General features: G+C 43.9%; 1 protein-coding gene across 1 annotated transcript in view; it reads right to left on the minus strand.

The window, feature by feature from the left end:
• Window positions 1-5,735: 5,735 nt before the first annotated feature.
• Window positions 5,736-13,696, minus strand: part of nup37 (nucleoporin 37) — a 44,225-nt gene continuing 36,264 nt past the window's right edge. The window contains exons 8-9 of the mRNA XM_072267407.1: window positions 10,658-10,751; window positions 5,736-9,535 (exon numbers count right to left, since the gene is read on the minus strand). Of these exons, the coding sequence (XP_072123508.1) occupies window positions 9,422-9,535; window positions 10,658-10,751 (208 nt within the window). The 3' untranslated portion in view covers window positions 5,736-9,421. The remainder of the gene's footprint in view (window positions 9,536-10,657; window positions 10,752-13,696) is intronic.

The following is a 13,696-nucleotide window of genomic DNA, read 5'->3' on the forward strand; positions in this document are numbered from 1 at the left end:
ATATATATTACTGTAATTGAATGTTTTTTTCTGTATATTATCACGTATTGTATTGAACTGCTGTTGCTAAGTTAACAAATTCCACGACACCTGCCGATGATAATAAACCTGATTCTGATTTTGGTTCTCCTGGTGAACCACGTGGAATTCCTCCTGGTGCTTTGATTTCTTCCCACAGTCTGGTGGGAAGATGTGCCGGTTAGTAGGTTAATTGATCATTGTAAGTTGTCCTCTGAACACTCTAGTGTAAATATGTGGGTTGCTTAGTGGTGTGGTTCTCCAGGCTGCGAGAACCTGTTCCGCCCTGATCCCTAAATTTAAAGGAGTGTCAGGGTTTGCTATGTGCATATCACCTTTTGTTTTTCCTACATCAGTAACTACAGTAGGTTCCTTTTTGTAAAACACCTTGACAATGTCAAGAGATTTGGCCAATGTGAAGAAAGCTCCTCTATTTTCTTAGAAGCTTGATTAGTTCTGGCATGTCATCAAATCTCTGACAAACTTCTGCAGACGTACTGCTGAAAGTGCCCTGATGAAGGGTCTCAGCCTGAAACATCGACTGTTTACACATCTCCATAGTTGCTGTCTGACCTGCTGAGTTCCTCCAGCATTTTAGACTGTAGGACAATAAGATATAGGAGCAGAATTATTTGGCCCATCATGTCTATTTCACCATTTCATCATGACTGATCCAATTTTCCTCTCACCTCCAATCTCTTGCCTTCACCCCGTATCCATTCATGCCCTGTCCAATCAAGAATTGATCAACCTCTACCTTAAATATACATAAAGACTCGGCTTCCAGAGATACCTAAGGAAAAGAATTCCACAGATTCACCACTCTCTGGCTAAAGAAATTCCTCCACATCTCTATTCTAAAATTCTGCCTCTCCATTCTGAGGCTGTTGTCCTCTGGTCCTAGACTCTCCCACCATTGAAAACATCCTCCCCACATCCACTCTGTCAAGGACTTTCACACCATTCAATTGATTTCAATGAGATCACTCCTCATTCTTGTGAATTCTAGTGAACATGTCCCAAATCCATCAAACGGATATGCCAAGCCATTCAATCCTGAAATCATTTTCATGAACCTCCTTTGAATTCTCCAGTTTCAATGCATTTTTTCTAAGATAAGGGGCCCAAAACTGCTCACAATACTCCACGAGGCCCCACCAGTGCTTTATAAAGTCTCAACATTACATCCTTGCTTTTATATTCTAGTCCTCCTGAAATGAATGCTAACATTGCATTTGCCTTCCTCACCACAGACTCAACCTGCAAATTAATCTTTAGGGAATCTTGTACAAGGACTCCCAAGTCCCTTTGCACCTCAGATTTTTGTATTTTCTCTCCATTTAGAAAATAGTCAACCCTTTCATTTCTTCTACCAAAGTGCATGACCATACACTTCCTGGCACAGTATTTCATCTGCCACTTCCTTGCCCATTCTCCTAATCTGTCTAAGTCCTTCTGTAGCCTATTTCCTCAAAAATACCTGCCCCTTCACTATCTTCATATTGTCTGCTACTACAAAGCCATTGTAAAGAATCACTCCCGGCACAAACCCCTGTGGAACACCACTAGTCACCAGCAGCCAGCCAGAAAGCCTCCCTTTATTCCCACTCTTTGCCTCCTGCCAATCTGCCACTGCTTTATCCATGCTAGAGGCATTCCTGTAATACCATGGGCTCGTAGTTTGTCATGTGTGGCACCTTGTCAAAGGCTTTCTAAAAATTAAAGAACACAACATCAACTGATTCCCATTTGTCTATACTGCTTGTTATTTCTTCAAAGAATTCCAACAGATTTGTCAGGCAAGATTTCCTTTGAAGAAATCATGCTGACTACGGCCTATTTTACCAGGTGCCTCCCAATACCCTGAGACCAGCATCAACTCCAACATCTTCCCAACCACTGAGGTCAGATTAACTGGCCTACAGTTTCCTCTCTTCTGCCTCTCTCCCTTCTTGAAGCGGGGAGTGGCATTTGGAATTTTTCTGTCTCCAGAACCGTTCCAGAATCCAGTGATTCTTGAAAGATCATTACTAATGTCTCCACGATCTCTTCAGCCACCTCTTTCAGAATCCTGGGGTGTACACCATCTGGTCCAGGTGACTTCTCTACCTTCAGACCTTTCAATTTCCCAAGAACCTTCTCTCTAGTAATGGTAACTTCACACACTTCATGACCCCTGACACCTGGAACTCCCACCATACTGCTAGTGTCTTCCACAGTGAAGACTGATGTAAGATACTTATTCAGTTCATCCGCCATTTTGTTGTCCCCCTTTACTACCCCTCCAGTATTGTTTTGCAGTGGTCCAATATCCATCCTTGCCTCTCTTCTACACTGTATCTATCTGAAGAAACTTTTGGTATCTTCTTAAATATTATTGGCTAGCTTACTTTCATATTCCATCTTTACCTTAATGACTTTTTTAGCTGCCTTCTGTTGGTTTCTGAAAGCTTTCCAATCTTCTAACCTCCCACTAATTTTTGCTCCATTATATGCCCTTTCTTTGGCTTTTATGTTGGCTTTGACTTCGCTTGTTAGCTACGGTTGTCATCTTTCCTTTAGACTACTTCTTTCTCTTTGGAATTAATATATTCTGTGCCTTCCAAATTGCTTCCAGATATTCCAGCCATTGCTGCTCTACCGTCATCCCTGCCAGTGTTCCTTTCCAATCAATTCTGGCCAACTCATCTTCCATGTCTCTATAATTCCCTTCACTCCACTGTAATAATGATACATCTGACCTTAGCTTCTCCTCAAATTTCAGGGTGAAATTGATTATATTATGATCACTTGCCACTAAGAGTTTTTTTTTACCTTGAGCTCTCTAATCTATTCTGGTTCATTGCATAACACCCAATCCAGAATACTTGATCTTCTAGTGGGCTCGACCGTGAGCTGCTCTAAAAAGCCATTTTGCAGACACTCTAGAAATCAACCCCCCCCCCCCACCACCACCACCCCGGTATCCAGCACCAACCCGTGATTTTCCCAAACTACCTGCATATTGAAATGCCCCATGACAATTGTAGCATTGCCTTTTTGGCATGCTTTTTCTATCTCCCATTGTAATTTGTAGGCCTCATCCTTACTACTGTTTGGGGTCTGAATACAACTCCCAGCAGGGTCGTTTTACCCTTGCAGTTCCTTAGCTCTATCCACAACTACTGAACACATTCCGACTCTATGTCACCTCTTTCTAATGATTTAATTTCACTTTTTACCTACAGAGCACACCACCCCCTCTGCCTTCCTGCCTATCCATTCGATACAATGTGTTTCCTTGGACATTAAGCTCCCAGCTACAATCTTTCAGCCATGAATCAGCGATGCCTATAGCATCATGCCTGCTAATCTGGAACTGTGTTGCTAGTTCATCTACCTTATTCTATACACTGCACACATTCAAATACAACATCTTCAGTCCTGTATTCACCCTTTGCAAATTTTTCCACCTTTTACATTGGATCTCATCCTGTTGACTGCAATTTCGCCCAATCGACAGCCTCTCCTCTCTACACCTTGTCTTTGTTTGTAAACCAGCTACCTCATCTTCAGCACTATTATCCGCCTTTCCTACGATAGTTCTTGCATTGAAATATAGGCAGCTCAGGACACTAGTCACACCATGCTCAACCTTTTGATTCCTAACTTTGTCTGAGGTCTTACCAACATCTACCTCCATAACCTCTCCACTAACTGTTCTTACACTCTAGTTTAAACCTCACCATGCAGCATTAACAAACCTTCCCACTAGGATATTAGACCCCCTCCAGTTCAGGTGCAAACCGTCTCTGCTGTACAGGTCCCACCTTCCCTGAAAGAGAGCCCAATGTTCCAAAAATCTTATGCCCTCCCTCCTACACCAACTCATTAGCCACATATTAAACTGTATAATCTTCCTAGCTCTAGCCTCACTAGAACGTGACACAGGCAGCAATCCTAAGATCACAACCCTGGAGGTCCTGCCCTTTAACTTAGCACCTAACTCCCTGAACTCCCTATGCGCAACCTCGTCACTCATCCTGACCATGTCATTAGTACCTACATAACTTCTGCTCTTCACCCTCCCAGTTAAGAATGCTGGGTACTCAATCTGAGATATCCCAGACCCCGGCAGCCCGGAGGCAACATACCATCCAGGAATCTCATTCTTGTACACAGAACCTCCTGTCTATTCCCCTAACTAATGAATCCCTTTCCAACATGGCATGCCTCTTCCCTTCTGAGTCACAAAGACAGACTCAGTGTGAGAGACCCAGTGACTCTCCTCTGTCAGGTCAACCCTCCTGATAGTATCCAAAGTGATATATCTGTTGTTGAGGGGGATGGCCACAGGGGCACTCTGCACTGGCTCCTTAACCCCTTCCCTCTCCTGACTGTCACCCAGTTTCCTATGTCTTGCACCTTGGGTGTAATCACCTTTCTAAATGTCCTGTCTATCACTCTTCAGCCTCCAAATGATTCAGAGTTCATCCAGCTCCAGCTCCAGCTCTTTAACACAGATTGTTAGAAGCTGCAGCTGGATGCACTTCTCACAGTTGTAGTGGTCAGGGATACTGGAGGTCTCCCTGCCTTCCCACATCCTGCGAGAGGAGCATGCACCTAACTTGCCTGATACCTCTACTGTCTTAATTGAGCCGATATAAAGAGAAGGAAAAACACATGAGCCTTTCTTTCCTTTGCTTTCTCTGAGTGAAGCCCCTCTTCGATGAAGCTTTGAAGAGCTGAAGCCTCAGGATCTCCTCTCTATGTCTCTCCAGCGACGGCCGCTGCGCTTGTCCTACTTCCTTTAATTTGCTCTCACTAGTCAATCCCTAAATGCCAATCGGTCGCTGGTCAAGGCTCTATTATGCTGCCGCGAACCGCTCCTGCCTTTTATTCTCAGGCAGTAGATCTGATTGAAGTCCCCCCCCCCACTTTCCAACTTCTGATGTCTGGATTGGCCGGTGGTCAAAGCTCCTTTGTGTGAATTGCTTTGGATTTGCAGCATCTGCTGACTTCCTGGTGCCACTGGTTGCATTATGGCCGTTACAGCAAGCGGCTACGGAGAGTGGTGGATGTAGCCTGCTCCATCATGGGCACAGCCTTCCCCTCCACTGACGGCAGCTACAGGCGGTGCTGCCCCAAGAAGTTGGCATCTATTCTTCAAGATCCCCAACATCTGGGCCATGTCCATTTTCTCACTGATACCATCGGGCAAGAGGTATTGAAGCCTGAAGTCCCAGACCACCAGGTTCAAGAACAGCTACTTCCCTTCAACTGGCCTGCAGAATCCCAACTCTACCTCAGCAATGAAACACTACTGACCAACCCTTGTACAACTATGGGGTATAATTTATCCCTTTATCTTTCCAACCCATCTGGCTTCACCTATCACCCTTGAGTTACCCAATGTCCCCTCCCTCCACCTTTTTATTCTGGTTTCTTCCCTCTTCCTTTCCTGATGAAGGGTCTCCACCCAAAATATCCACTGTTTATGCATTTCCACAGATGCTACCTGCCCTGCTGAGTTCCTCCAGCATTTTGTGGGCGTTGCTCTGGACTGTAGACTTGCCTCTGATTGTGTTTTTGTTTGCAGTATGTCCCGTTTTGAAGACCTTATTTCTCTTCACTCTTATGGCCCACCGCCATCAGATTTCCGAATGGATAATGAACCCACATACATTACCTTAATTCTTTTTGCATTACCAATTTAATTTTTAAACATATATTTCTTATTGTAATTTAGTTTGTTATGTATTGCAAATTACTGCTGTCACACAACGTCAGATTCCATGACATGCCAGTGATATTAAACCTGATTCTGATATATTCTGTGTTGTCTGTACCAATGAACCTCTGATACTTTTATAGCACGTTTTTCATTGTACCTGTCCCTTACCTAACTTGTGCACATCTCAGCAACTCAACTTGAAGGTAGAGTACAAGCTTAATGTTAATGTGGAGAAACAGAGGGATCTTGGGGTCCATGTCCAAAGACCCCTGAAAACTGCTGCGCAACTTTATAGAAGGCACATAGTACGTTGGCCACCATTATTCAGGGGATTGAGTTGAAGAGTTGCTAAGTAATGTTGCAGATCTATAAAATCCTACTTAGACACATTTGGGAGTATTGTGTTCAGTTCTGGCCACCTTATTATAGGAAGGGTGTGGAAACTTTAGAGTGGGTGCAGAGATTTACCAGAATGATGCTGCCTGAATTAAAGAGCATGTCTTATGAGGATAGGCTACACAAGCTAAGAATTTCCTCCTTGTTAAGATGTGTACTAGATGATAAAAGGCATAGATAGAGTGGACAGGCAGAGACCCTTTCCGCAAGGAGAACACGGCTAATATCAGGGACATAATTTAAGGTGATGGGAGGAAAGTATGGGGTGGGGGGAATGTTAGAGGTAGTTTTTTTTTAAACACAGAGAGTGGTGGGTATGTGGAACTCACTGTTGGGGGTGGTGTTAGAGGCAGATGTATTAAGGACATTTAGGCACCAGGATGAAGAAAAATGAAGGGCTATGTGGGCGGGAAGGGTTAGACTGATCTTAGAATAGGTTAAAAGGTCAGCACAATATCGTGGGCCAAAGGGTCTGTTCATGCTGTAATGATCTACATTCAGCTGTAGCTCTTAAGTCTCATTCTTGGATTCACATTAACAATCTTTCTCTTGAAGCAACACAAGATGCTGGAGGAACTCAGCAGGTCAGGCAACATCCATGGAAAAGAAGTCGACATTTTGGGTGGAGACCCTTCATTGGGGCACATTTCATTTAAACACAGGTTGACTTGACACAATGCCATTTAATGTGCTTTGACCCCAGTGACATTATAACACAGAGAAACATTGAGATAGTTGGCATGATAGTTGATCACTTGAGGTGAGTATGATGTTTTCCCAAAGGGAGATCCCCTGTGAGTGACTTTGTTTGATGTGGGCAGGCTCCACAAGGTCCTTGCAGACTCTGGGGTCAGGGTCCAGTGGGATGAAGTGCAAAACGACTGAGGACTTTTCCTCTGCCTTCACTGTCAGTGTGATGTGTCGCCAACTCCACCGATGCAGTCTTGGTTGGACCACTCCTTGTCTGATCTTGCTGCCATGACTGACCCTACCAGGAGAAACTCTGGTTCTCAGCCCCTGCGGAGCTCTGAAGCCATTGCACCACAACAGGATAATGCTCATTGGAGAAGCAGCATAGGTTTGATATGGGCTCTGTACTGTCCAAGCTTTTGCTCACTGCCCCCATCACCATTTTCATTCCCCCTTTTCTCTGACGGTGTTTATCCAGATTCCTCCGCACTGTGCGTGGTTATCACACCCCGGGAGAGTATGTTCCACATTCTCAGCACACTTGAGGCAAAGCTTCTCCTGAATTCCCTGTAGCGATCCTACCAGGAATGGCAGACAACCCTTTATCCAGAACACCATGCACAAAATGACTGAGATAAGGTAAATGCAAGCAGGCTTTTTCCATTGAGGTTGGGTAAGACAACTAGAGGTCATAGGTTAAGGGTGAGAGGTGAAATGTTTAAGGGGAACCTGAGGGGGAACGTCATCATTCAAAGGGTGGTGAGAGTGTAGAACGAGCTGCCATTGTCAGTGGTGGATGTGAGTTTGATTGCAACATACAAGGGAAATTTGGATAGGTACAAGGATAGGATGGGTATGGAGGGCTGGGGTCTAGATGTGGATCAATGGGACTAGGCAGAATAACAGCTCAGCCTGGACTAGATGGGCCAAAGGGCCTGTTTCTATGCTAGAGCACTCTATGACTCTCTGATTGCTAACTTTCCTTGTTGCCAGACTGATTCACAGAATCAGGTTAGAAGCGAGGAGTCATACCACAATCCTGGGCATCGCCCGATGAAGGGTCTCATCCCGAAATGGCGACTGTTAATTCCCCTCCATTGATACTGCTTGACCTGCTGAGTTCCTCCAGCATTTTGTGTGTGGATTTAGCTCTGGATTTCCAGTGTCTGCAGAATCTACACAAATACCCATGTCAGGATGTTGTTCATCGACTGTAGCTCAGTATTTAACACCATCATTCTCACAATCCTGATTGAGAAGTTGCAGAACGTGGGCCTCTGCAATTGGATACTCAACTTCATAACTGGAAGACCATAATCTGTGCAGATTGGTGATAACATATCCTCCTCGCCAACAATCAACACCAGCGCACCTCAAGGGTGTGTGCTTAGCCCACTATTCTACTCTCTGTATACACGACTGTGTGGCTAGGCATAGCTCAAATACCATCTATAAATTTGCTGATGATACAACCATTGTTGGTAGAATCTCAGGTGGTGATGAGAGGGCGTGCAGTAGTGAGATATGCCAACTAGTGGAATGGTGCCACAGCAACAACCTGGCACTCAACGTCAGGAAGATGAAAGAACTGATTGTGGACTTCAGGAAGGGTAAGGCGAAGGAACACATTCCAATCCTCATAGAGGGATCAGAAGTGGAGAGAGTAAGCAGCTTCAAGTTTCTGGGTGTTAAAATCTCTAGGGATCTAACCTGGTCCCAACATTTCGATGCAACTATAAAGAAGGCAAGACAATAGCTATACTTTATTAAGAGTTTGAAGAGATTTGGCATGTCAACAAATACACTCTAAAACTTCTATAGTTGTACTGTGGACAGCATTCTGACAGGCTGCATCACTGTCTGGTACAGAGGGGCTACTGCACAGGACCAAAAGAAGCTGCAGAAAGTTGTAAATCTAGTCAGCTCCATCTTGGGCACTAGCCTACAAAGTACCCAGGACATCTTCAGGGAAAAGTGTCTCAGAAAGGCAGCGTTCATTATTAGGGACCTCCAGCTTCCAGGGCATGCCATTTTCTCACTGTTACCATCAAGTAGGAGATACAGAAGCCTGAAGGCACACACTCAGCGATTCAGGAACAGCTTCTTCCCCTCCACCATCCTAAATGGACATTAAATCTTTGGACACTACCTCGCTTATTTTCAACATACAGTCCTTCTGTTTTTGCACATTTTTAAAAATCTATTCAAATTGCATAATTGATTTACTTGTTTATTTATTTATTTTTTTTCTCTCTGCTAGATTGTGTGTTGCATTGAACTGCAGCTGCTAAGTTAACAAATTCCACGTCAGATGCTGGTGATAATAAACCTGATTCTGATCTCTTGTGTTTACATCATCTGCCTCTCTGTCTCATCGGTCTGCATGAGCACTCTGGGCTGTTTCATTGATATTAAAGGTGTGGTATAAGGATAAATTGTATGCCAATGTGATATTCACAAAAAACAAAAACTTCAATGTTTCACATCGAGGCCTTGTCGAATGGAGCGGATGAGGTGCTGAGACCGTACCAGCTTCCTGCACAGCAACAAGGCTCACATTTAAAATGTTCCACAGTGTGAATGAACAGACAAAAAGGATTTTCTCTACATTTCCGTCATCCAAAATAAAACTTTCCGATCTCCGCCGATGGCACACAATGGGAGTGTCCGATGCCAGCTTATTCCTGAAGCAACGGGGGCAGAGCCGACCAGGATTGGCTGCCAAGAGGAGAGAGAGTTTGTTAACTGGGTTGCTACGCTAATCCCGCTGATCTCCTACACTAATGCAGATTACAATCTACCCACCTGGAAAAATATTACTTTTACCTCAGAGAGCTCCATCATGGCCACTAGCATCCCTAGTATCGAAGACACCTTCAAAAGGTGATGCTTCAAAAAGACGGCATCCATCATTAAGGAGCCCAACACCCAGGCCATGCCCTCTTCTCATTGCTACCATCAAGGAGGAGATACAGGAGCCTGGAGATACACACTCAGTTTCAGGAACAGCTTCTTCCATTTCACCATCAGATTTCTGAGTGGATAATGAACCCATGAACACTACCTCACTATTTTTAGCCCCCCCATCAGGGACATGTGGAGCCATGAGAGCAGGTGGTGGATGGTTGTATGAGCAGTTGGTGCATAACACACAATCCTGGTTATGTGACCACTGATGCCAGGCAGACAATCTCTGAAGAGCATTGATAATGGCTGGGGTGTCATGTCTTGTAAAGGCACTGCCCGGAAGAAGGCAATGGCAAACCATTGCCATTCTGTAGAAGACTTTGCCAAGAACAATCATGGTCATGATTGCTGACATCATACAACATGGCACATAATGATGATTTATACTTACTGTAATTTACAGGGTTTTTTTATTATGTATTGCAATGTTCTGCTGCCACAAAACAACAAGTCTCAAGACAAATGCCAGTAATAAACCTGATTCGGTTCTGGACTCCATCACCCTCAACTTGCACTCACGTCTTCTGTTTAGTTTTGCTATATGGGGGTGAATTTGTGGAAGCCATTTCCTTGGAGGGCTGTGGAGGCCAAGTCAATGGGTATATTTAAAACAGATTGATAGGTTCTTGATTAGTAAGATTGTCAAAGGTTAGGGGGAAGAGGGAAAACAAATCAGCCATGATGGAATGGCAGAGCAGACTTGATGGCCTACTTCTGCTCTGTTTTCTAATGGTTTTAAGCACCCTATTAGAACTTTGAGGGAACTATGGACTTGACACCAAGATCACTTTCTTCCTCCACACTACTAAAAGTTTTTCCTTCTTTGGTGTCTAGAACTGACATCAAGTTTTAACTTTGGAGATTCAAACCCACCTGTGGGTGACCCAAATGGTGCACAAGGAGTTGACTGTCCATCTTGCCGGGGTAGCCAATTGTTGCAAAAAGATTTTCATTGGCTTTTGACCACCTGGGAAACCGGAACAGAACAACCACAATCAGATAAAAGAATCATTTTGTAAACCAGTTTTTAATTTCTACTGCAACTAATGTCCAAGTCAAAATATGTAGTTCAAATAGAATATTACCGATAGCCTGTGCTGGTTCAATCAGGTTGATGTCAGGACCAATGCATCTACTCCTCAGGAAGCTAAATTACTAATTGAAATAATAATGTAAGCAATTACATTAATTGTTATTCTATTTGTGGTAATATGTACTATGTTGTGCACTTAGTCTGGAGAAACAATGTTTTGTTTGGTGGTACGCAGATAGACAATTAAATGACAAAATTGAACTTGAAGAAATTTGGCATGCCCCATTGACCCTTACTGATTTTTATTGATACACCATAGACAGCATCCTATCCGGACGCACAACGACCTGGCACGGCAACTGCCCGCGACCACAAGGCATTGCATGGAGTTGTGGACACAGCTCAGCACATTCGGGTACCTATCTCCCTCCATGGACTCTGTTTATACTTCTCTCTGCCTCAGTAAAGCAGCCAGTGTAATCAAAGACCCACCCACCCCGGACATTCTCTCTCCTCTTCTCTCCCATCGGGCAGAAGACAAAAGCCTGAAAGCGCGTACCACCAGGCTCAAGGACAGTTTCTATCCCACTTATCAGACTCTTGAACAACTTCTTGTATGATAAGATGGACTCTTGGCTCACAATCTACCTTCTTATAACTTTAAACTTTATCATTTACCTGCACTGCACTTTCCCTGTAGCTTTTTACACTTTATCCTGCATTCTCTTACTGTTTTCCCTTGTTCTACCTCGATGCACTGTGTAATGACCTGATCTGTATGAACACTGTGCAAATACGCTACAGTAGTGTAGCGATTACAGCTCACAGCATTCCAGAGATCGGAGTTCAATTCTGGCACCTTCATTAAGGAGTTTCCTTCAGCTACTCTGGTTTCCTCCCACAGTCCAAAGACATACAGGTTAGTCATTGTAAACTGTCCTGTATTAGGTTAGTGTTAAGCAGGTGGGTTGCTGGTGGCGAGGCTCGTGGCTCGGAAGGGTCTAAATAAATAAATAAGCTCTTCACTGTAACTTGGTACATTTGACAAAAGTAAAGGGAACCAGATAGGCTTCAGTGATAGTCCTGTTGTTTTACAATACAGACGCTAATACTAACACTTCATTCCAATGTTAGTTAATTGAATTTAATTCCATAGTTTGCATGAGGAGATAAAAGCACATTCTTCACTGACCCATGGATTTGATCCCAATCCAACCACTTGGCAGCTGTGTCCCTCACGGGAATCTCCAAAGAGGAAATCAGTTAATTGCTCTAAGTGGGGGGGTGGGGGGTGGCTGAAACTGGACCAGTGTTGGTTCCAATACTTTTCACATATCTGTCAATGATCTGTAAGATGGAACTGATGGCTTTGTGGCCAAGTTTAGAGATGATACAGAGATAGGTGGAGGGGCAGGTAGTGTTGAGGAAGCAGGGAGTCTGCAGAAGGACTTGGACAGATGAGGAGAATAAGTGAAGAAGTGGCAGGTGGAATACAGTGTCGTGAAGTGTATGGTCATGCACTTTGGTTGAAGGAATAAAGGTATAGACTCTTTTATAAACAGGGAGAAAATTCAAAAATTAGAGTACAAAGGGACTTGGAGTCCTCATGCAGGATTCCCTCAAGGTTAATTTGCAGGTTGAGTCACTGGTGAGGAAGGCAAATGCAAAGTTAGCATTCATTTTGAGAAAACTAACATATAAAAGCAAGGATGTAATGTTCAGGCTCCAAATATTGGTCAGACAGCTTTTGGAGTACTGTGAGCAGTTTTGGGCCCGTTGTCTAAGAAAAGGTGAGCTGTCGATGGACAGGAGGTTCACACAAGAATGATCCCTGACGAAGGGTCTCGGCCTGAAACGTCGACTGTACCTCTTCCTAGAGATGCTGCCTGGCCTGCTGCGTTCACCAGCAACTTTGATGTGTGTTGCTCAGAAACGAAAGATGGTTTTGATGGTTCTTGGCCTGTACTTGCTGTATTTTAGAAGAATGAGGGGGGGATTTCATTGCAGCCTGCTGAACATTGAAAACACCAAGATAGTGGACATCATTTTTAAAACAGGGATGAGAAGGAATTTCTCAGAATCAGAATTGTGAAATATTTTGCAGTTGCACTACATTGCAATACATAAATACATATAAACTACAATAAGAAATAGATAGATATCATCAAATTAAGTAAGTAGTGCAAAAAAAAGGAAAAAGTGAAGTGTACATGGGTTCACTGTGCACAGTCCATTCAGAAATCTGATGGTGGAGGAGAAGGTGTTCCTGAAACTTTGAGTGTGTGTCTTCAGAGTCCTATGTCTCATCCTCATCCTCCTCCTCCTCCTTCTCAACAGTAGCAATGAGAGGAGGGTATGTCCTGGGAGACTGGGATGGAAGCCACCTTTTTGAGACATCGCCATTTGAAGATGTCCTGGATGCTGGGGAGATCAGTGTCCAGGATGGAGCTGGTTGAGTTTGTAACTTTCCCCGATTCTGTACAGAGGCCCCCATACCAGACAGTGATGCAACTAGTTAGAATGCTCTCCACATCTCCTCAAACTCCTAATAAAATATAGCTGCTATTGTGCCTTCTTTGTAATTGCATCAATATGTTAGGCCCAGAATAAATCTTCAGAGTTTTTTTTACATCCAGTAACTTGAAACTGGTCACCCTTTCCACTGCTGATCCCTTGACGAGGACTGGTGTGTGTTCCCTTGATTTCCCCTGCCTGAAGTCCACAATCAATTCCCTGGTCTTACTGATGCTGGGTGCAAGGTTGTGGTTTTGACACCACTCAACCAGCTGATCTAGCACACTCCTGTACGCCTCCTCGTTACCATCTGAAATTCTGCCAACAGTAGTTGTGTCATTGGCAAATTTATAAATGGCGTTTGA

Source organism: Mobula birostris, chromosome 9, assembly GCF_030028105.1.
Source record: "Mobula birostris isolate sMobBir1 chromosome 9, sMobBir1.hap1, whole genome shotgun sequence".
Lineage (NCBI taxonomy): Eukaryota > Metazoa > Chordata > Chondrichthyes > Myliobatiformes > Myliobatidae > Mobula > Mobula birostris.